This window comes from Momordica charantia (genome assembly GCF_013281855.1).
Source record: "Momordica charantia cultivar OHB3-1 chromosome 10 unlocalized genomic scaffold, Mcharantia_2.0 BLBB01000010.1, whole genome shotgun sequence".
Classification (NCBI taxonomy): Eukaryota; Viridiplantae; Streptophyta; class Magnoliopsida; order Cucurbitales; family Cucurbitaceae; genus Momordica; species Momordica charantia.
In genome coordinates, this window is record NW_028275158.1 from 6318636 (window position 1) to 6342735 (window position 24100).

Here is a 24100-nt window from a genome sequence, read left to right on the forward strand (position 1 = left end):
ATATAAATATTTATGTTTAGAAATTTTTTAAACATAATAATAATAATAGTAGTAGGGTGGGATGATAACATATTCTAATTTCTCTGTCTCCATTTATGCTTCAGTTACTACTGGAAACATTTATCTCATCCCTGCTTGTGGATGCTTAAAGAGGATTTCTCGCATCATTTTAGACCAAGTCTACGTAGAATTTAGTCCATGCATAGAAAAGTAACACCCATAATTTTTACTCTTGAGTTCAGAAGTTCAAATACTCACCTCTCCCATTTTTATGTAACTCGATATTTCTAAAAAAAATGTTTAGTAAAATTAAAAGGTACAAAATTGCCCAAATTAAAATCCACGTGTTCCCATCTTTCATTCCATATTTCTTTTCCCTTCATTATATAAAAATAGGCCAAAAGGAAGGAAACAATATTAAAGAATCTTAGGGAAAAAGTGAATGGAAGCAAACAAAGAAAGTGAGTGGATAAAAGTTAATAGAAAAGAGATTCTTTCTTGCTGTCTCTTTGGTACTTGAGCAACCCACCTTTGGAAATCTTCATGTTACCATAAGATCTAAAAAGAAAATGAAGAGAAAAAAAAGTTGGAATAAAGGAAAAGGAAAAAGAATACTATTTTATGTAAAAATGCGAACATAACTCTTTTGATGTAAGGTAGTGGGTGGGAAATTTTTTATTTTTTATTTTAAATTATTCAATGCAAATTTAAATCCGATTTGAAATCAAATACCTAACCACTTTAACTAATTAAGTTGTGCGGTGCTCATACTTCAAAAAAATCAAAATACTCAAAATAAAGTTACACTTCATATACACTGACACATGATAACATCCTAGAATTTTGATCTCATTTTAGTGTATATTAAAATTATGACAGCAATTAATAAGTACAGTTCTGTATTTCTATTTTAAGGTCAAAGGCGGCGGTTGATCACCTCTTGAATCAAATAAAAAAAGGTCTCAACTGAGTCATTGTAGCTGTGATGGATGTCCTACCTTTATATATCTTTTCCTTCCCACTTTGGAATAAAAGCCAGAATGAACTTTAAAATACTCCTCTAATCAGTTTCGATAGTATTTTCTTCATTTTCTCTTATCAATCTAATCTAAGCATTCAAGCTAGCAAATCAAATCATGAGTTTCATCCCCAAGTACTTATAAAAATTAGATTAAATATAAGTCTTTATGTCATTTACAAAATTGAAATAAAATAATTTAAAATTTAAAGAATCAAAAGATGATAAAAACGATAATATTAATAGGATCAAGCTAGTTTTAATTGTCAAGGTATCAATTTCATGAAAATATCTATAAAATGTTGAAGTTGTCATCGTCTTTGAAATTTTGGGGGCAAGGAGGGGGCGAAGATTCCGTGATCGAGAATGATTTCCTCGTGGGGAACTCGTCTCCGATATATATATTTTTAAAATTTTTTAAAAAGGTTTTAATTTTTTAAAAATATACTTTTTTTAGTGGAGTAGTGATGGATATTTGAAATGTTATAAAAATAAAAATTCATAAAAAAATATTTTTGCATTAACAACGATTTCACTATTTCTAAATAAGTTTTTTTTTTAATACAATATGTTGGGGGATTCGAACTCACAACCACTTGGTTGGTTGAAGGTATACGACACTATTTTTAAATAAGTTAAAAATTATTAATATTGAGATTATGTTTATATCGATGATATTAAATTTTTTTATAATACTACGAAAATGTCGAGTACACAAAAAAAAAATGTCTGACATTTTTGACAAAAATTTAATACTCTCCCTGGGATGGGTTTTATTAATTAAACGAAGATTAAATGAGCGGATTAGCGGAAGTTCATGAAATTGAATTGCCAAACGGCAGTTCAGTCAGAGACGGTGACGGAAACGCATCGCATTGGTATTCGCGTCCCTCCCTAACGGTTTTCGTTTACCTTTTTAACCTAACCAACCACACGAACTCAACAACCCATCCCTCTGTTTCATATAAACCTCTCTCTCTCTCTCTCTCTCTTCAGCCTTCTCACTCCACTCTCTCTCCGCTGAAATTTTCCGGTTCAGCTGTTGAGAATGAGTTCCAAGATCTGCAGATCTGCTTCCAGAGCCTCCAGGTCCATCCTCGCTGCTTCCAGGAGCTCTCGCTCTTATTCCAATGGTAATTAATATCATCTCTACTCCGTTGCTTCTGCTTTTGCGCTTTTTGATTATTCTGATCCTGTGCATCTCGGTTCTGGTTATTGTATTGCTCGATCGTAAGGCTGCGGTATAATATATATATATATTTTTTTTTTACTGGTAGTTTCTTGAATTTTGAAGCTAGATTGTTCTGATGCGGCATTTGTTTGTTCCTGTTCGTTAGGCAAATATCCAATCTGACATGGATGAATCTCAGTTTCGTGACTGTTTATCGGTTTTTCTTTGTCAATTTGTCTCTTAGGAAGCGTGATTTGTTTTGTAGTTCAATGTTGGTTTTTTGGTTATCACTGTGTGCTATGTAGACAGTGTGAATTGTGGATGAATGACTCCGAATAATTGTAGTGAGAGATTTTAGCTTCGTATTACATCGGTTGTTCGTTTAGGCAATTGTTCGTTAGGTTGCTTTGACGCGGGATCTGTTTGTTCGTTTAGGCAATTATTCAAGCTGAAATGGATGAATCTCTGTTTGTGACTGTTTTATGGCTTTATTGATTTTCTGTGGCAATTTCTTTATTAAAAAGTGCGATTTACTTCGTTTTTCAATGGCGGTTTTGTATATGTCTGTGCGATATATGGACAACAGTGATTGTGAGTGAATGAAAGACTTTGAAGAATTGAAATGAGAGATTGTAGCCTTGTATTTCGATGTCAGTTTTGTATATTCGCATGGATTGAAGACTGGCAGTGAATTACTCCGGTTTATCGAAATGAGAACTATCCTTACCGGTTTATGTTGTTTCTATGGCAGGAGGAAGAGCCGTGGCTTCCGCAGCAGCAGTATCGCTGAGAGAAAGGTTGCCTTCTTTAGCTTCAGTTTATGAGAATGCCGGTTCTGGATACGCATCTAGAGGATGGATTTCTGGACTGTTTGCTCTCCCTGCAGCAGGTTCAGTCGACAAAACTCTTATAATACACTCGTCATTGTTTCTGGGAAAAATGCTCTAAAATTTCTTCCATTCGCTGAGGTAGAATTAGAATTTCCGGCTTGACTATGATGTTGTGGCCTCCGGTATTTCTTCCCTATGAATTCATAGCGTCCGCGTAGTGTTTAGTTATACGTTCGGCTTGTAATCGAGGTTGAATGCTTAACCAATTTCAAGTTAACCCCTCTCCAGCGTCTGGTCACATCCATGGATGATGCGTACGCAGAGTCCTAGAATCGAGGCATACTTTCTGCTGTTCCAATTTCACTGCCCTGCTTTCTTAGAACTTCTGGCGCTGTTATTTGTTAACTAACCCACGATTTAAACATTTCCACCTTCGAATCATCCTTTTGTTTATCTTTTTTCCTTTTAATTTTTAAAACTTTGGAATCTTGATTTTAGTTGTTTTTAGAACTCTTACACGACTCCATATTTGGTGGTTGTATTAGAATCAATCAACGAAATATTATGTAGACTACTGATCATCTATATAGCATATATAAAATGTCATTAACAAAAAGTTAAAATTAGAATGAGATTTCGTCCTCTCCCATTGTTTCGGTTCACCGTCCTAACTTGCACTTAATTTTCTTTTCTTTTGATGTAGCTTACATGCTCCAGGAGCAGGAAGCCCATGCTGCAGAGGTAATATATGATAAACTTAGATTTTTCGTTGTCGTTTTCCTTATCCTTACCGAATAGCCAGTGATCATTATTACTTACGTACTTTCTCATAACTTCTCTCAGTTCGAGCGCACGTTTATAGCCATAAAGCCTGATGGTGTGCAGAGAGGGCTGGTAAGATTATACCGTACCCTTGCAACATTTTTCTTAGCGCCAATTCTGATTTGATATTTGACAGCTCTGCTTTAGAACACTTGGTAGAGGTTTACAAGCTTTCTATTATTCCTCTATGATCTATCCCAATCCCACATAAGCGTATAACTTAAAATAATAATAGTTGTTTTACTCTGTACTGTTTGTTAGTTTTTTCCTGATTGGGAAGGGTGTTCAAATATTCATCTGATTCAATACTCTTACTCTGAAACAGATTGCAGAAATCATATCTCGTTTTGAGAGGAAAGGGTTTAAACTGGTAGGCATTAAAGTTATTGTTCCTTCAAAGGAGTTTGCCCAGAAGCATTATCATGATCTGAAAGAAAGACCCTTCTTTAATGGCCTCTGTGACTTCCTTAGCTCTGGCCCCGTTATTGCAATGGTTAGTCAGAACCAGAAATCTCTCTCTTTTATTGTAACTACTTTTGAGCTCGGATGAACCCCATGATTCTTCAAATGTGCAGGTTTGGGAAGGAGAGGGAGTGATCAGATATGGCCGAAAGCTTATTGGAGCAACGGATCCACAGAAATCTGAGCCTGGAACCATTAGAGGGGATCTAGCTGTCGTAGTTGGCAGGTAATGTCTTACTAATTGAATATAATGCTTATCGGTCATCACTTGTAGGAAAAGAAACAGAACATGAGAATCACTCTCTCAGCCAACTTCCCCACTTTCTGATAGAGATAGTTCATTTCTCCATTGTAAATATCTCAAAATCTAGATATTAGAAGACGTGATGTTGCTTTAAGAGTCAAGATTGTCACTCCCGTGCATTTCAGCATTCATGGGAGTCTCATTTCAAATATTTAACTACATAAATAGTAATTCATAATATTCTGATTTTGTTCAGATAATTTTAGACATCAATCATCATAACATGAACAGTTATAATTCATTTGATTAGAAAACTACTATTTGTCATCTGAGCATCTAAGTTCACTCGTAGAGGAACTAAAATTAAATGATAACAACTATTTAATGACCTTATTCTGCTTTGATTAAATGTACAGGAACATCATCCATGGAAGCGATGGACCAGAGACTGCCAAAGATGAGATCAAGTTGTGGTTCAAACCAGAGGAATTGGTTAGTTACACAAGCAATGCAGAGAAATGGATTTACGGAGATGACTGATGAGTTTTCCTTTCCCTTTTGTTTTTTTTTCCCCTTTTTCTTTCTGGATTTTACTCGAGCTAGGCAGCAGTACCCGTGAAGAGCAGCGGGTATTTTCATAATTATGCGAATAAAATATGTGCTGAGCCGAGGCCGTGGCCCATTGATGTGCTACAAGCAAACAATTTTTGAGAGTATTTACTACAAACACACGAACAGTTGGTAGAACTTAGTTACTGAAATAAGCAATTTTCTAATTCTTCATTATTAGAACCTTATCATTCAATGTCCCTTTATATATATATATATTCTTATATTAGTAGCATTTTACAATAATTTCTATTTCGAAGTTCTTCTCATATTTTTGTCGGAAAAAACTTCCCTCATGAAGATTCAGGACGAGCTTCCTCCTAAAATCCTACATTGTGTCTATATACTACTAAATCAGGCAGGAATTCAGGAGGAGCTTATTCCATAATCTTCATGATGGAAGTTTTGTCCATTTTACTCTCTTTACAACTTTTATTTGTCTTGCTAGGATGTTTCTAAGTGTCTATGTCAGATTTTTGTTAATATTTAATGGACAATTAGGTCATGGACTAAATTGATATATCTATAAAAGAAAACCTACCAAAATGAAACATGTATGATGTAGAAATACGTAGATCTATGTCTTAAAAATAGTCAGGTTAGGAACTCCAGTTTAATATGTTTGCTTATATGACATTTGGTGAAAGATGTGAATTCATTTGGTTAATCTATCCAATTTAAGATTAAAGAGTTTAATTGATCGAGTACGTATTTGTTTATTGTATTTAATAATTGCGATGCATAATTAGAATCAATAGAGTGGTTAACGAATTTTAATGAATTATAGGAGTATACATCAACAGTGGATTTTTATAGAATATGTTTAAAGGGTCCCCCACTAATAGATTTATGTTAATTCTCTAATCAAAAGATGATTAAGCTTTAAAGTTGAAAGTGGTTGTTTTTTTTTTCAATATTATTTTTGAACATTTTTCGCCTAAACAAAAAACTACTTTTGGCAACTTATGCATGAGTCATGAGCATGAATTGGTTCAAATAAGAAATAACGGAACAAAGTTGTGGAAATAGATTATTTTAGTGTATATAGATCCATAAGGTTATTAGACAACCATTACTGTGATAGATTTCATATCGCATTGTTCAACACATAACATGATATGAGGATGAACATTGTGATGCATTACTAGAAGAATAATATTGCGATCCTACACTCTATCATGGTGTTATTAGAATAAAATATCGCTCGATGTAATGTAGTGAGATGAAAAGATACAATGATGTTGTTTTAGGATCGCGATATTTATCTATCCAATCAAGTTGTATATGACCATCCTAAAGCGACGATCTTGTGTAACTCATATTGTACATCAATTCAATCATGTTTTTGTTAGAGACTTTTTTGTAGGTAGATTAACTGTTTAAACCTATTTTAGGAAAGTAGGGGGCATAAATGTACAATTTAAAAAACACAGAGACTAAACAAACCTATGGTTGAAAACATATAGACCATAAGAGTACTTTCCTTTAAATTACATGTACTTATAATTATTTTCTTAGAAATTACTTTTATAACTTCTATTATAAAAATATATGTATTTTTCAAAAAAATATTTTTAAAGATACAACAAAGATCGAGGTACAATAACTAAAAGTAATGTCTTGACTCGATTACGTCATTTGTTTGTAACCAATACTTAAAAGTCTTCAAATCAGGCAACCCACAAAACTACTTCTTATGCATTTAATTGAAAGCTTAACTTGTTTCGGCTCACTGACCTTTTTGATTGGTTTGTAGAGATTACCACATAGGCTTTGTGTTTCCTTAATACCCATCTTACACTATGTAGTTTTCAATAAAGTACCTTTGGGTAAAAAAAAATAAAGCTACGAAAATTGCTACATCTCAACATAAATGATGGTAGGATAAAGTTCTTCATAGGGGAAAATTGGTCGCTCCACACAGGTGAATTTGCCAAGGCTAAGGCTAACCAAGATCCGATGACTTGTCACAATTTGAGTGGTTGCTTTCAAAATGCTGAGCTGTCATCTACCCCGTACGTAAACTCCGGGCCGCTCACAGGGACAAGCAATATCTTCGGTTCCTCCAGCTAATGCGGACTCCAAATCCTAATCAAACCTCCTTAAATATTTTTCTACGTGAAGTATCTTCGCAACGACGTCGTTCCTTCCACCCTATATATTACCTTGCTTTGCCCTATTTTTTTCACCCCGCGTCTCCTTTTCCTTCGGCGGTGAGGAATCAACTCTCCCGCGAACCTCTGGAATTGTTCCGTTCAGGATCTTCGGAAGATTTCTGCCCTAATTTTCTTCGTGATCTTTCTCCGATCGTTTTCTCGAGCGACGAATTATCTTCTCGTCAAGAGGTGAGTTCTTCCTGTTCTGTGTAGATCTCTGTTTTGACGATTGAAACCCTAGATCTTTGTTTTGGATTTTGAGGAGTCGGTTATGGATGTTGTTTGGTGTTTTCGGGGAGGCGGAGTAGATTACTGTCCCTCATGTTATGCTTTTATTTGTTATGTTGAGTGCGAGGAGTTTTCTTGGTTGGTTCTGTTAGGGTTTTGTCGTTAAAGGCGTGTGTTCGGATGGATTTGCTGTTTTCGTAATTAGATGACACCAGAGCGTGGTTTCTTCGATTTTCTTGAAACCTTGAAAGTTTATTGTACTAGTTACCAATTTTCTATTTCTGAAGTTGATACGAAAGCCTGGATTATCTCTTGAGACCTTGCGTAGACTTTTATTTTTTTCTTTCTTCTTTCGGAACAAGATTTGGTATGTGCTGTTTGTTTTTGTTCTCTCTGAACTCTTATAGCTTCTTTGAGCAACCTTGTTACCTGTTCTTTCTGTCGACGATTTGGTTATATTGATCTACTTGCAAATTTCTTCAAATGGTTTCTTTCCTCAGTTCACCATTAACTCTGGTTTTTAATCTTCTGTTATAGATGGCGGCTAAGCCACTTACTACTGAGGCAATTGCCATAACCGAGAAGAAGATGGACATGGCTTTAGGTTGGTTCTGAAATTTTTGCGTTAGTACTTCTGAGTTTACGTGCCTCCTGATAATTTATTGATTATAATTTTTCTGTCTTTTTGTTAATTTAGACGACATTATCAAAATGTCCAAAAATACTGGAAACAAAACTAGAAAGCAAAGACGGCTTCCGGTAAGAATATGTTTTACCTGAGTAATTTATTTTGGAAATTTTTAGTTTCCTTTTTATTATAATAATGGTTTATATTTTCACATGCAGAACAAAACGCAGAAATTTCCAAATAATGCTACTCAGGATAGACCTAGGAAGTTGCAGCGATTTATGGACTCAAGATCTTCTCTAAGACAGGTTTATTCAATTATTTAGCTTGCATATCATTTCTTTTGGTTATTTTGTATGGTTGTTTCTAAATTTTCATTTATTTTTTAGGGGGCTTTGGCCAAAAAAAGGTCAAATTTTCAAGGGAATCAGTTTCCTTTGGCAGCAGAGGTTGCAAGAAAGGCTGCAGTTGCTCCAATTCGCCCTAGAGGTTTTAATCGGAGGGCACCAAATTGGAGTAAGACAAGGTATTGGGTGTACTTTTTGGCCTACAGAAAGCTTTCATTGTGAATGAGGATTATATGTTTTACTTCAACAATCCTGGCAACTTACTGAATCTGAAATAAATAGAAGAAGAAATCCAGAAGAAGAACATTTGAAATCTGATAGCTTGTTGGTTTGATTTGATATTTTGATGTTATGACAGGTAAATCACGTTTATACAAAATTGATGACTTCTACAATACCCATCAAGTTTAACTATATGAAGTTAGCGACATTATGTGTTGGTTTGGAACAACTGTGATAAATTTATGCTTCAACCAGTTGAATTGAAGTGGGGGGTATTTCAAATTATTTCATTTCTTCCATGCTGCCTGGGATTGATTCTGCTTTATCTTCTTAAGTTTGGTTTCGGAATGTGTTGGGTTATATTTTGGTTTTCTGATAAGTGATTGATGGGAGTCGGCAGAAGGTGGGACAAAGATAATTTGGAAATTTGAATGAATTTGACTGCTGCAACAATCGGGAAAAATTTGGTGGTAAAGAAAGCTTTTGTGTACATTGGATGAGTGTGTATAGTTTTGAGTGTTTGCGCCCTTATTAAATGTGTTTATTGTCTTTGGATTAACTCGATTCTTCATAGACGATTCATAAGATTAGAGCAGCCTCGACCAGTTATCTTTTGTAAGGATGTGGAAGCTGCTTTGCAAGATGTGTGATGTTTCAATTATACCAGAGGATTAAGATTGTGGTATCATCCTTTAAACGACAATTCCACAGTAGTCTTTTTCACCATGTTCAAAGTCTGCCGTCGTTAATATTCCGTTCCTGGTGGATGACAATTGACAAATATACTTCTGCTTTCAATAATTGCATGCAAAGAACCAAGCGGAATGTGATGGTGTCAGAATTTGCACCTATTTGTATCTATTTGATCGGTCTGGTAGTTTCCTTGACCCTGGTTTGGCTTTCCTTTCCCATTTGCTGTCACCGGCCATCAAACTACCATGTCGACAAGTCTCCAGTACTAATTGACTAGTTATAAATCTGCAAGTGACGAGACCTTTGACTTGAAAAATTTCCACTTGTGAACAGTATGTTTTTTGATCTTTCTTGAGTCACCCTGGCCATCATCCTCTTAATTAGATTCCCCCGTGGTGGAATTGAAATTTTGCATGTTGCAAGTAAAACAAGAACACTGTACTTCTGGTAATTTTGTTGTTAATCCTGTGATAACAAAAGTGTTGAAGAAAGTATGAATGGTTTGGTATAATGTGTTGAACAATGGCATTTACGGCTTCTTCTGTGAGGTATTGTGTGGAGATTCTGGGTTTTAGTCACAGTGGAATACACTTGTACAGCAGAAGTGCATGCTGATGCCACTTTTAAGCTATCGTATCCTGGTTGAAGCCTTCATTTTCTGGTTCAAGTTCGGGACAGTAATCTTCCTGGAGTAGATTTTCTATTCATTGCTTAATAACTAATTGGAGCTTTTCATTGTGCACTAATATCAAGCAAAGGATGTGGTCATTGATTTGAGGAAAGTCTTGCTATTTTACCGGAAAGTGCGTTTTGCATTCCAATCAAGCGTAACACATTTTGAGCTGATTCACTTTTTTTGATGCGTGCGTTCTCCTGATCTGGTTTGTATTTTATTTCTTTGATTGGGTACCGTTGAATTTGCTCACGGAGGTAAGATACTCTGATCTATCTGCATCCTGAAGACATGATGAAAATTATTGGTGTTTGTGGAATGCTAACTGGATAGTACTTATTTTGCCTTGCGGTTCTGTATATAAAATGATATTTCTTCTGTTCAATTATTTCAATAATTCTTGGTACAGGTTTGATGCTCCACCGGTACAGAGGAAGCCTTTTACTAATGGAACCTTTATTCCCAAGGTACTATATTTCTTACTGAGGTTGTCTAAATACATCTTCTCGCATCTTTAGTAGCAATTAGTTCTTTCTAGTGCTGAAAAGAAGCCATCTCTATTTAGTGTCTAATTACTCCTCTTTCTAGCAATTAGGTTCGCAAATCTAAAATAAAAAAATATATTTTAGAATAGTTTAAAATTATTTTAAATTGATTTTGAAGGTACCACTTGGATGTTGATTTTGTAAAATCAATTAAACTTTTTTTTTTTTTGGAAATTAATCCTTCTATAATCACTCCTAAACGCACCACCCTTAATAGATTTTTTAAGAAGCTATTAGCTATCTCTATCTCTGTTTCCGAGTACTCTATTAGCATTTAACACATTACTATTATTGCCCACATAGTAGATATTCATATAATTAATCTGCATGCCTTTTTTTTATCTAATGAGAAACTGCTCTTTAGTACCTGTATTCTGATCACAAGTCTGGAGAAGTCATTCATCAAAGAAGACGATGAATGGAAGTCTCGATCTCAATTGTCCAATCTGAGTTTTCACCGTGGTTCTGTCTGCAGGTAGCAATAGCAGCACGGGCGCAGCCCCAGACAAATACAATGCCAAGACAGAGGCCACAAACACTTGACTCGTTGTTTGCCAACATGAAGGAGCAGAGGTTGAGGGTGTTGTCGCAGCGACAAAATGGAAATGGTGCTCCACAACGCAATGGTGGCGGTCGCCAGCAAAGACCTCCATGGGGAAGAGGCCGCTTCGGCAACTACGCATGAAGAAACTTCATGCAATGGATGGAGAAATTTGTGTGGGAATTGTAGATGTTGCGCCCAATAGTAGTAGCCAGTTGATAGGGGACAAAAAGTAATGTAGTTGTTACCTGTCATTTTTTCTTTAACCAAACCCTTTACATTTTAGCATTTTCTAGCTTGATGATGATTATGGACCAAGTACTATAGTTTTGTATTTTTCAGTTTGTGTAAAGTTTCTTCTTAGTCTGTTTCAGTTCAAAGTAATTGAGCTCTCGTTTTTTCTCTCTTTTTACTTGTGTGTTGCAACTATTCGAAGCGGTTTTTTACTGCCTACTACATATTTTAAAGGCTTTAGAATAATTTGATAATAGTTCAAATTTCCATCGTCTTTATAGTAGCTGATATTGATATCTATTCCTCAAAGAATTTACAAAATATGTATATAATTTAGCTTGTATATCTATACCAATCTTCAAATTTTACCTTGGGCGGTTAAACTAGTATGAATCAATAAAGCAGTTAAACTAATTATCATCGACTTCTCACTATTCATTATTAAACTAAAATTTATCATGTCATAATCATAATCAGTATGATCTTTTTTTTATTACCAACTACTTGAATTTCAGAAGAAAGAAAAATGTAGGCTTCAAAGTACACTTCTTCTTCTCGTTTGCGGAAGAAGCAGACCCAGCCACAGCTCCAAGTCATCCAGGGCCAGGCCCCGATCATCGGAAAACTGCCCGTCATCCCTCCCATCACCCTCGTGCCTCCGGTGTTGGGGAAACCGTCACCGACGGCAAAGCTGTGTCTACCGTCAGGAAATTAGTGTCATTGACGAAATTTTGACTCTAGGATATTTTTAGAACTATTTTCCAAAGGAATTACTTTTAGAACTATTTTCCAAAGGAATTAAACTTTGAAAAATCAAATAGCAATCTAATCTCAATTTTAACTTACAAAAATGTGTTTTACCCAAAAATAATTTATCAAAATGAGTTTAACAAGAGGATGAGAGATTTAGTCCTTCGTTCCGTCATGATCTAGTGAGCTTAACTCATGTCAGCTTGTATAAAAAGAAGGGAAAAAAACCTCATGTCTGCTTCAGATCAATAGTCAAGAAATGCACTTTATTGGATTTGTATCTATTTCCATAAAAATCAGATAAATCTGAAGTCGTATACTTGTTGCTTATGACATCATCTTGTATTTACATGAGCGGTAATATTTTACTTTATTAAAGAGGTGAAAGATTCACATGACCACTAAAATAAATAAATAAATAAAGTAAATAAAAAGAGCGCGGCTTATCTCCCAATATGTATTAATAAGATAACATTTGGTACGTTTGGAGTCAAGAATTGGGGGTGTAGCTCATATGGTAGAGCGCTCGCTTCGCATGCGAGAGGCACGGGGTTCGATTCCCCGCACCTCCATCCTTTTTTTTCGCAAAATAAACAAAATTTGCACGGCTGTGATTTAAGTTCCATTCTGTCTTCCGATGCATCCGCCCGCAGGCAACCATTCCCCCCATGCTCGTCTGTGTACGACCTCTCATTCCTCATCCTTTATCCGCCAGAAACCTCTTCTCCAGACTCTAGAGAGAGAAACAACCGATGAGAGAGAGCATTTGACGAAATTCTATGCTCTCTTATCTTACGACCTCCATTTCTCCCTCCTCAAGCTAAACCTCCATTGAAGAATGATTCTGAGCTCGACTTCGCCATGGCTCACTATCACTCTCACTCGTCTCCCTCTCTCTCCTCCTCCAAAACTTATCGAACCACTCCCCTCTCCAAACAATGGCAGCGTTCTCATGCCTCTCCTTCTGTGTTCCCAAGCTCTCTTTGCTTTCACTTCCTTCTCCAAGTCCAGATCAGTTAAAGCTTCTTCAAATGACCGCAACAGCGGCAGCGGCAGCGGCAGCGCTGCGGCTTCTGAGAATCCTGTTTCGGAATTACTCGACGAAGAGTTGCTCGGGGATGTTTCGGGTGCCAAGGATGCTGGTGAGGCGTTGCTGGTGATTGCTGATAAGTCCGGGAGAAGTGGAGGTACTGTGGCTGTTTCGGACTGTCGTTTGATTATCGCGGCTGCACTTGAGCGTAACAATCCTGAGCTTGCCTTATCCGTGTTCTACGCAATGCGCTCCAGTTTCTATCAAGGTGTGTGTGTTTGTGACGTTTGTTGCGCATGCGAAGTTCTATTTGATATCTATGTAATTTTTTAACTGTTTAGATAAAATATGAGGTCGTTTCTTTTAACTAACGAGTAATTAAGCTAGACAATGGACTGTGGCGATTGACATTCATCTCTAGATTTGGTGTCTTTTACAATGAGCTCTTAGTCTTAATGTAACTTGACGCTACTTTGCTTTATACTCTTCGTCTATACTTATGCAGCTGATATTGCGTCCCTGTTATATGAGGGAACTATGCAGGAAGGGTATGCAATTAGGATAACAGCTGAATAAGATTGATTACATACATTGGTCGGGATCAATAGTGAGATTTCTGCTAATTTGTTTAATGATTTGCCATTGTAAATAGCTACTGCATGGGAAGGTGTTAATCAGAATGCTTCCTCTGTTGAGAGATGGAAATGGTCAAGGCCAGATGTCCATGTATACACATTGCTGATTCAAGGTCTTGCAGCGTCCTTGAGGGTTTCCGATGCTCTTAGGATGATTGAGATTATTTGCCGAGTTGGTGTATCACCTGCTGAGGAGGTGAGAAACTAATCTCTTTTGATATGTATAAACACATTCGTTGGCAGACATTTACGCTGTTGTTTATTACTACATTTTGATGAATATCAAACAATGTTACATAGGCTTCCTGAATGGTTTTACTTTGTTTGAAGGTCCCATTTGGAAAGGTAATACAGTGTCCCTGTTGTATGGTAGCAATTGCAGTTGCACAACCCCAGCACGGTATTCAGGTATGTACGGACACACAAATGCTTTTGAGATTTGCATTTTATCAGGGCGCATTATCTAGAATGTATGGTTGACGAAGAGATTTGCGAGTTCCCTGGGAAACTACGTTTAGATGTTCAGATAAAGCGTGGATATGCTGCATTTTATAGACCATAACTGATATATATACTTAAATAGTATTATAGTTCCATATTTATTGGTGATCGTGAAGTATTTTCTACATCATTTAACACCGCATATTTGTGCAATATCCATCAAGATATGGGACCTTCATGCCATAAGAAGATTGAGATGATTCAGAAGAAAACTTCTCCTAAGTTTATTTTCATGATTGGGCAGTTATTTACCGTCTGTGTTACAATTACAAATTTATATTAGTTTCAAACTCTCCCATCCTCTCATGCCAGTTGCCACTAGGAAGTACAGTAGATTTTTATTTTGAGGCTTTTGTCAATGGAAGTATCACAAGCCACTATAGTTTCCATGTTGACATTGTGCACCTAATCAAGCACTTGTCCAGTGCTCCTGGTTTATATTTGAACAAAGAAATGCCAATGCTTTATCTTTGAGACATGTGGTTTTAGTAACCAGAATGTTTTATCTCTGAGAAATACATATATTTTATTTCCCAACTTTTTTCTAATGAACCACACCCATCCCTCTGCTATCCTTATACCTTCCACAATGCTTCTTTTGCAGATTGTATCTTGTGCAAAGTGCCGCTACCAGTATGAACTTATTTCAGGAAATATAGTTAATATTGAGTCAGAAGAAATCAGGTTGGTTTACTTTCGTTTTTGTATTACTAACTAAATAGCTATTATTTAGCTGGCTCAAGCGTCTTTTTTTTTCTGCTTTTAATAAGCTATGGGTCAACCTCTGAAGTATCTTTTAAGTACATGATCGTTATACAGTTGTGAGCTCAATACATTCTCCCACTAATACGCACTTTCATTGCCCACTACCCTGTACACTTGACATATAGTTCAGGCTAATAATCAATTATTTCAAATCTTTATTACTTAATTTTATATTAATTACTGAACATATTTACATTGGATGTTGATCCTGGAATATTCACTTTTTCTAAGGATCTCCTCCTGCCGAACGCAGCATGGATACTCCAGCTTGGGAAAAAGCACTCCGATTCTTGAATATAATGAAGCGAGAAATCCCTGCTGCTATTCACTCCATTGTGGTATGTAGAACCTCAGAATTTTCTGGCATTTTCAAATGCTTCTATTATCGTCTCCCAATATTTGCTCATTTGATCTGTCTACTCATCAGCAGGAAAGAGTCGTCGCATGAATTATTATCTTTTCTTGATTATTGCAATAGTTTCTCATCTCCCTGTTTCTGGTTTACTTTTTGTGATCTGTTAATTGATTTCATCCGACATACGTTCAATGATTTAATTGTGCAGCCATAAAATATTCAAACATGTAGATTTGTGTGCTTATCATAGAAACATCATTTTGTTTTCTCGTGTCCTATTCTGATATCTAGCTGATCAGATAACTAATCTTCCATCTCTCTTACTATATAAACTCGGCAAAATCTTATATTCATCGAAACAATACTTGTCCACACACCAGCTAGTGGGGGCTCCATTTTTTTATTTATGTAGTTTATTTGTATGGGTCTATTTCTATTACATTTGATAGTTAAGTGGATCCCACAAATATTTTTAAACTACTAAAAATAAACCTCATCGACAGTCCTACTAACCAGTGTTAGGCAAGTATTGTTGTATTCATTATAGGAATCAAAGCTATTCTTTTTTTTTTAGATAAGAAACTTGTATATTCCGAAACTAAGACAAAAGGAACAACCTAAGGGCTGGGTAGAGGAAACTCCACCAAAAAGAACTAAACAACCGCTTTCCAATTGTACATAAGCATGGAAAGGTCGTAGTTACAAAAGAATTTGCTATAGTTGATGCACCACCAAGAGGCAGTGTGCTGTACTTTTCTACAAAAAATCTCAAAAGAATAAGACTTATCTTCGAAGACCCGAAGGTTCCTTTCCAACCAAAGGTGCCAAAGGAGAGCTCTCGAAGCACATTTCCACAAAAACTTAGCTTTTTTAGGCAGAGTCCAGCCATGCAGGGCCTCGGCCAACCAAACATCTATATGATTAGGGAAACAAAAAGACAACCCGAAGAGATCCATGATAAAGAGCCACCCTCGAGCCGCAAACGTACAGTGAATGAAGATATGATCTATTGATTCAGTGTTGGCCATACATAAACAACAAACAGAGGGGGAGAGCACCCAATTGCTGCATTTCTTTTGAAGCTTCTCATGAGTGTTCAAGCTTCTGTGTGCTAAGGACCACAGGAACACCTTGACCTTTCTTGGAGAGGCAAACATACAAATAGCTTGGATGAGAGAAGATTTCAAAGGGGGAGTACATTCCACCATCTTCATACAAGCAGACCTAGTAGAAAACTTTCCACCATTGCCAATAGACCAGCCAACCCGGTCCATCCAACTTTCTATTTCCCAGTCAAAGAGACCTCTTCTGAAGCCAAGATCCCAATCGTTCTCAGAATTATTCCAGCAATCGGCAATAGAAGCCCCCTTTTTTGTGGAGATATTAAACAAGTTGGGAAAGAAGCTTTGGAGGGTGTTTTGTCCTATCCACTTGTCTGTCCAGAACTTGATACGATTCCCTTTTCTCGCTTTGAACTCCAAGAACTTAGAGAAAAAACTACAATTCTTCATTATATCGAACCACGGTCTCCCTTTCGCTCTACCTTTGGGAGGAAGAGTGGCCCAACCATGAGCCTCCTCCCCATAGATGCTCACTATAACCTTTCTCCATAAAGCTTCAGGCTCTTGAGTGAACCTCCATAACCATTTTAAAAGCAAACTATTGTTCTTTTGCTGAAGAGCTCCTATTCCAAGACCACCATAAAGCATGGGGAGTCCCGTCTTACCCCAATTTACTAGATGGTTACACGAGCCTTTTGAAACTCCGCCATTCCAAAAGAAGTTCCTAGTCAACTGCTCAAGGTCTTTTATAACCCCCACGGGAGCTTTTAGAACAGAAAAGAAATATAAGGGGAGGCTAGTAATGACCGATTGAGCAAGCGTTAATTGACCCCCTTTAGAAAGAGTCAAGTTTCTCCACTTATCAATCTTCATTCTAACTTTGTCAATAATCGGAGCCTAGAAGGATTTTTTCTTGTAATTACCTCCTAAAGGAATGCCAAGGTAGGAGAAGGGAAGCCTTTCTACCTTACACCCGAAGACAGCCGCTTTAGCTTCCAGTTGACATTCTTCTACATTTATCCCAATGAGAGATGTTTTCCCAAGATTCAGAGAAAGACCTGAGGCTTCAAGAAATATATCTATTATTCTCCACCAATTGTCAAGTATATTAGGCTGATTTGGGCAAAAAATAATTGTGTCATCAGCATACTGTAAATGGGAAATCTCCACTTTCTGGCGGCCTACCTCAAAGCCTCTAAGAATCCTTCGTTGGTTGCAATAATGAACTAGACGGCTGAAGGAATCACCCATCAAAGTAAACAGAAAGGGAGACAACGGGTCTCCTTGACGAAGGCCTCTCTTAGCCATAATCTTACCTCTAGGTCTACATTGATAAGGATGGAGAAATTTATTGAGTGCAGACACCCTTTCATCCAACCCCTCCATCTGTTCCCGAAGCCTTTTTGCTCTAGCTAGCACCGAATCGAGGTAAGTCCAATCAACTTTATCATAAGCTTTTTCATAATCCAACTTTAGAATAAAGCCGGACTCTTTCCTTGCTTCCAAGTCTCCAACAGCTTCTGAAGCTATCAAAATAGCGTCAATGATTTGTCTCCTTTCCACAAACGCTGATTGGGCATTACTTATAACTGAGGGCAGTACTTTTTTAAGTCTGTCAGCTAGCACTTTCGAAATAATCTTGTACAAAGATGTAACAAGGCTGATCGGTCTAAATTCCCCCATCTTCATTGCCTTAGACTTCTTCGGAATCAAGCAAATGTAAGTTTCATTAGTGCTACGATTAATAATGCCAGTTCTGAAAAAATCTTGGAACACTCCTAACAAATCATGTTTGAGAATGTTCCAAGACTTTTTGAAGAATTCATTTGTAAAACCATCGGGGCCCAGGGACTTTAAATTACCCAGACTGAAAACAGCTTGTTGGATCTCTTCCATCTCAAAAGGACGTTCAAGCCAATCTCTCCAATAGTCCTCCAGCTTGTCCCATTGCACCCCTTCAATCAGAAAGCGTGTGCCCTTCGGCTCACCATATAAATTCTCATAAAAGCCAATTATTTCATTCACAATCTCCTCCTCAGAGGTTAGTAACTCCCCATTTTCCAAAGCTATTCTTGTTAGTCAACTATTTAGTTTGTCAGCCTGTTGGTTCCTTCTTGGAAAAGTTTCAAAGTTATGTGGATACAATTATTTCCCTGTTTTATTTATCCAAAGTTTTTGAGGTAATCAACGCACTCAATATGCTTCTTTTCATTTCCTACAATTCTCTCTGTCGTGGCTCTCGTTACTAATTTCTTATACACTTTTTCTAGGTACAAACTCCTTCTGGAGTGGCACGAACCCAAAAGTTTGCTACTGAAACTGCAGATCTCCCAGCACGAGAGGGAGAAAGGGTCACAATTGCTGCTGCAGCTCCATCAAATGTATTTAGAGAAGTTGGTCCTTTTAAATTTAGTCCAAAGGATCCCAAATTTTACTCTGGGGAGCCTATGTGCCTGACAAATCATACGGATGGCCGTGAATCACTATTATTAAGAGTGCCAGCAAAGGGAACCTCATCCTTACTTAACCCATCGACCCTCTTCCCACTCATAGCGTTGTCTGCTGCTGGAGATGCTGCCGCCGGAGTTGTTGACCCCAGCTTGCCTCGGTTGCTTTTAGTTACTGGATTTGCTTCTCTAGCTGCAGGAGCTACTTTGAACTCATTTCTTTTGCCTCAATTTAACCGGGTATTGATTTATTTATTCACTATTTTCTGTATTGCTATTCCTATGTTTAAATCTCACAAATTATTCCAACTTCTTTTTTAAAAATTTGTCCTCAAGATGCCATGTCTTTATGTGTGTGCGTGTTTTAAAATTTTGGCTTGTGGTATCAATAGGCTCACTGAATTATAATTTGAAAATTTTCAACTGTTGAAAATGACTTGAGATAAGTTTGAAAATGCTCTTGGAAGTGTAGTGTTTTCGAACCAATTTTATTCCATCAACCCACTTTTAGCAAAGCCATACCATATGTTAAATACTTTTCCAAAAGACTTTGAAGTGTCTCTGAACTTTTTTGAAAATTTTTAAAAATAAAAATACATAACAGTTAAACATCATGGAAATTTCAAGAATGTAATTATAATATTGAAAAGCAGTTTCCATTGAAAAATTGGGAAGCACTCCAATGCAACGGTAGGTACAATATCCGCTGCCATTAACAAATTACATCCTCGTGAAACAAAAATTAGGCACATTGCTCAAATCCCTAATGGACATCTGGTCATAAAATAGAATTCAGTTATTACAACCCCTATGGTGACCAGATTTTACTCTTTTGCTCTCTAATATTATTAACTTTTCTCCTTGTATTCTTTAATAGAAAAGAATTCATATGTCCCTTTGATTGTGTCAGCTTCCTCAACGATCAGTTGATATCATTGCTATCAAGCAGCAGCTTTTATCTCAATATAATGTGCTTCAGTCTCGTATCAGGGATTTAAAACTAGCTGCTGAGAAGGAGGTAAGCACTCACAATAGTCTTGGCCATAGCATCATTAAGTAAAAATTTCAAAGCAGAGTAGAAACTGTTATAAAATTAGGAGCATGAATGACACTATAGAATTCTTTTTTTTTTTCTATTTTTTCCCTCCTTTAGTTTGATATGGAAATGCAAGCATATTCAATCAAATATATTACAAGTTGTAGATGGCCAGTTTTCATAGAAATGTTAAAGAAAGCTATCAAGATTTATAAGCGTCGTCTCCCTTATGAGCTTGATGAATGAATATATGTAGATACTATGCCATTAAAAAAGGGGCTAAAAAATAGAGATCATGCATGTAGATGAAGTTCATTCGTCAAATGTACAAACGGCACATGATTTAAATATCCTCTTTCTTTAGATTATGAAATAACTGATTTATCACTTATTTCAAATAAAAAATTCGTCTAATGCATTCTGTTGACATTGATTCTGGTTTTAAGTACGTATTATAAGGTTCAAATAAGTTGAATACACGAGCTTCAACAATGTGTCGCACAAATACTAATTTTTTATAGCTGAAGAAGAACACTGGAATTAATTACCATTATTGTTCTTTAATCTAAAACCTGAGTTTTCTTGACTTACACACTCATCAGTCAACCACAGAGATAGGTTGTCATCTTTCTCCAAAAAAAAAAAAAAAAAAGAAAGAAAAAGGAAAAGAAAGAAAGAAAGACAGAGAGAGACGGAGAGAAAGATAGGTTGTCATCAAATAACTGAAATCACATTCTTTTCATTTTGTTCTTGTAACATGATAGATCTGGGCGGTGAAGTTTACTTGAATTCTGTCCTCTCTGCAGGTATGGATGTTGGCTCGGATGTGTCAATTAGAGAACAAAATTTTTGCTGTAGGAGAACCTTCTTATCGGTGAATCCTACTAAAAAATATATATGATCCTTTCTTAATTCAATGAACTATTGCCAATGTTCATTTTCAATTGACTTGTTAAGGTTGTAAAAGCATTTGGAAGTTTCGTTCTTCCCTTTTTCCAAAATGACCTCCAAACTCAGTCTCTATATTATTGTCTCCAGCGCACGTAGAAGTAGGATAAAGAAGGTGCGAGAAGGCCTGGAGAATTCCCTTAAGCAACGGATTGAACTAATAGAAAGCTATGCAAGAGTATGTCTAAGATATACAATTTTGTGTTAAGAATCCTACTCCCAAAAAGGTATGGTTACTAAGTTGTATCCTATTTGACAGATTTCCTCGATGATTGAGATAGAAGTTGAAATGGAATCTGATGTTATCGCTGCTGCAGCAGCCAGTAGCGTGGTGTGTACAATTTATGCCTTGTCATAAGTTTTACCATGAATGGATTTATTTAACTCTGTGACCATTTTACAGGAAAGGGTTTCTGAACAGATTGAGCAAATAATGATGCTGGAAAATCTAGAAGAGGCACGTCTTTATCACTGTGAACTAGTTTTTTGTTTGCATGCGTAATTTCTTTTTTCTTCTCTTCTTTTTTTTTTTTTACAATATTTTGGGCAGCGGGGATAGTTTGTGTATAAACTTTGTTGTAATGTTGGAGTATTGTTTGAATTAATAGACCCCCAGCTGAAGCTTACCATTGATGACCATGTCTTTCTCTAATTGCATCCATACTACCACTAGTCTCTTACTCTCAACATTTTGAGAACCTTGCTCATGTTTGCTATGGCTGCCAGGGTTGCCCCACTGGCACACCCATTAGACTTACCTTCAATCACTTCCACCATAAGGTATTCCACGCTTATGGGCAGAAAGTTCTATGTTCGGATGGGGGGTTGGGAATCCCTCAACAGCTAACAGCATACCTAGAGTTGTTAGTGGGACCTGCCTCTGTTCTAGCTCTTCTGCCGCTTCCTTTTCAATCTACCCTTTCTCATGAACTACTGATTCATGAAGCAGTGTGAGAATATAATCGATTGCAAAAATAGTTCCTTCTTTTCACCTTGAGGACAGGTGAAACTCTGGGTGGGGGTAATAATAGATCTCTAGTGTAAGTTACTTGTGCAAGGAGAAGGTCGGAAACATTGACAGTGGCTGGGGAAGTTTGAGGGAGGTATATTTCGGTCTTTGTCTCCATGGAATATGGAAATGTGTAGAAGGGAGGGTGATGATGAGAATGTAGGGTAAATTAGTTAGATGAGGTGAGTTATATCATATATATACTCATTTACATTTGATCAGCCATATGTTGCCTCCAAACGAATTTGTTCATGATGGTTACTCTCATAGATTGAGCCTAAAACCAGCTGATGTGGGTTGTGACACATGTCTAGTATACAATACAAGTGCGTGAAAAATATATTTGACTTTTGTGTAACCAAAGTAGAATGTCTGCTGAGTTTTTATTTGCTCCACTGGCTGTTAGTTTGGGTGCTTTTAAAATACATGATTGGTACTGGTTTTTTTTTTTTTTTTTTTTTTTTTTTTTTTTTTTTTTTTTGAAAAATCAAATCTCCTTTCAATATCTTAAATTCAGAATTAAATGGCTTTGGTTTCTGTTGCCTTATTAGTTTCTCATATTTCTTCTGGGCTGCATTGGTTTCCTCATCTTCAGAGCGAATTAGCAGACACTACATCCATTTTTTTGGCTAATTAATTACTTTTCCTTCTAACCTTTTATGTCAATACCTATGCAGAAATGGAAATTACAAGCAGAAGCTAACGATGAAGCTGAAAGACTTCTCAACCAATCAATGCCAACAGAAAAGGTCTAGACAAGTTTGTGCTTATGTTTTCGATCCAGGTATATACTTCCTTTTTCCACATCTTATGAACCTGAACTTCTTACCCAGACTTTCTATTTGGTCAAACCCATGTAAGAGAGAGCATCAACACCTCCTTCACATGACCCAATACTTTCCAAAACCTTCTTCGCTTTGCAATCAGCCCCAGTACATGACGTTTTGAAGCATCATCAGGTCAGTGCTTCATTGTAAGATATGTCATTACTGAAGATCTCAGCTGTTAAGTTGTATTATTGTTATGAAAAAGTACATTGAAATCTAAGTTTGAGATCTGAAATGTGATTTATCATGCAAGCAATATAACACATTACCTATTTAATGGATTTCCATCTTTGCATTTTAATTATGTTCTTAGTTGGGTCTGATTATAATCAGGTTAGCTATAGTTTCTTCTTATTGCCCACCTGCTGGTTAGGACAATGAGCAATTATATATATTTGTTCACTTTGAACGGAAGCCTATACAATTTTACTTTTGAATTCTATCCTAAATAACTTGTAACAATGAAGATGCGTGTTCTTATTTACAATGGACCTTTCCCACAGGACACTTAAAAAAAAAAAAAAAAAAGAGGGGAATTCATGATTCTCTTGTTAGAAAGAAAGATTCATGATTCTTTTCTTTAGCTTCAGATTCATGATTCTCTCCTTTTACCTCTAAGCCAGGGAATGGAATTTGGTACGATACTTGCTTTATTCACATTCATCTTATGAGGAGGAAGGGCCAATGGAATTTTAAGGTACAGCCTTAATTTATAGCCTCTGAATGATATGTTCTATACCTTGAGATTGGAGCTGGAATTGGTTGGACATTGTCCTTTCTTCTTTGTTCTTTTTTTCCCCCTTTTTGAAAATATTTCTCATTTTTTTAAGAGACTTTGTAGATCATTCCCAAGAACGGATAAAATAAGAATAAGTTCAACAAGAAGTAAGATACTTGATCACTCTAGGGAAACTTGTTATGAAAAGTAGCAAGTAATTGTACCATATTGATTCACCCTAAACCCGCTTTGTCTTTAGGCGACGTTTCTTATGGAAACTAAGGAATCGTTTTGTAACATTCATGTTTCTTGTTTTTTGTTTTCGTTTCTTATTTTCTGAGAAACAGACATGTTTGGTAACCATTCTGTTTTTCGTTTTGAAAATTTGAGAAACGTTTCAAAAAAAGGGGTTAAAATTTGGAAACTACGAAACATTGTTTTATTTTTGCTATTTCTGTTTCTTGGTCTCCAGTTAAGTAATACATTGTGTAATTATATGGCAAATGGATCTATAGCTCAGTTGGTGTAGGTGCACACTTATATAGGGCAATTGGTTCAACTCTCATATGTATCAAGATTTATTTGTTCAAGAAAT

General features: G+C 36.4%; 3 protein-coding genes and 1 non-coding gene across 10 annotated transcripts; all 4 read left to right on the forward strand.

The window, feature by feature from the left end:
- Positions 1–1953: 1953 nt before the first annotated feature.
- On the forward strand, positions 1954–5344 carry LOC111008082 (nucleoside diphosphate kinase 3). The gene is made up of 7 exons (XM_022280658.2): positions 1954–2151; positions 2941–3078; positions 3723–3760; positions 3863–3913; positions 4167–4334; positions 4417–4529; positions 4964–5344. Exons 1-7 carry the CDS (start codon positions 2067–2069, stop codon positions 5085–5087), a joined length of 717 nt encoding a protein of 238 aa, XP_022136350.1. The 5' UTR covers positions 1954–2066; the 3' UTR covers positions 5088–5344.
- Positions 5345–7327: 1983 nt separating this feature from the next.
- On the forward strand, positions 7328–11596 carry LOC111008218 (uncharacterized). Its single transcript, XM_022280851.2, has 7 exons — positions 7328–7501; positions 8078–8144; positions 8238–8299; positions 8387–8476; positions 8558–8694; positions 10513–10570; positions 11124–11596. The coding sequence occupies exons 2-7, from the start codon at positions 8078–8080 to the stop codon at positions 11331–11333; spliced, it is 624 nt and encodes a 207-aa protein (XP_022136543.1). The 5' UTR covers positions 7328–7501; the 3' UTR covers positions 11334–11596.
- Positions 11597–12672: 1076 nt separating this feature from the next.
- On the forward strand, positions 12673–12745 carry TRNAA-CGC (transfer RNA alanine (anticodon CGC)). Its single transcript has one exon. It is a non-coding gene; the product is annotated as a tRNA-Ala (tRNA).
- Positions 12746–12877: 132 nt separating this feature from the next.
- Positions 12878–23802, forward strand: LOC111008391 (Pentatricopeptide repeat (PPR) superfamily protein). Of its 7 annotated transcripts, XR_015788326.1 has the most exons (14): positions 12878–13471; positions 13856–14034; positions 14169–14246; positions 14944–15023; positions 15358–15442; positions 18791–19207; positions 19878–19985; positions 20810–20877; positions 21042–21129; positions 21211–21282; positions 21355–21408; positions 22638–22709; positions 22794–22919; positions 23411–23802. XR_015788326.1 is itself a non-coding variant. In XM_022281075.2 (13 exons), the coding sequence occupies exons 1-13, from the start codon at positions 13012–13014 to the stop codon at positions 22818–22820; spliced, it is 1788 nt and encodes a 595-aa protein (XP_022136767.1). In that variant the 5' UTR covers positions 12878–13011; the 3' UTR covers positions 22821–23068. The 7 variants fall into 7 exon arrangements, 2 of the variants coding, with proteins under 2 accessions (XP_022136767.1, XP_087974947.1); XM_022281075.2 differs by lacking the exon at positions 23411–23802 and having other exon boundaries at positions 22794–23068; XR_015788327.1 differs by having other exon boundaries at positions 12879–13471; positions 22638–22919.
- The last annotated feature ends 298 nt before the right edge of the window (positions 23803–24100 follow it).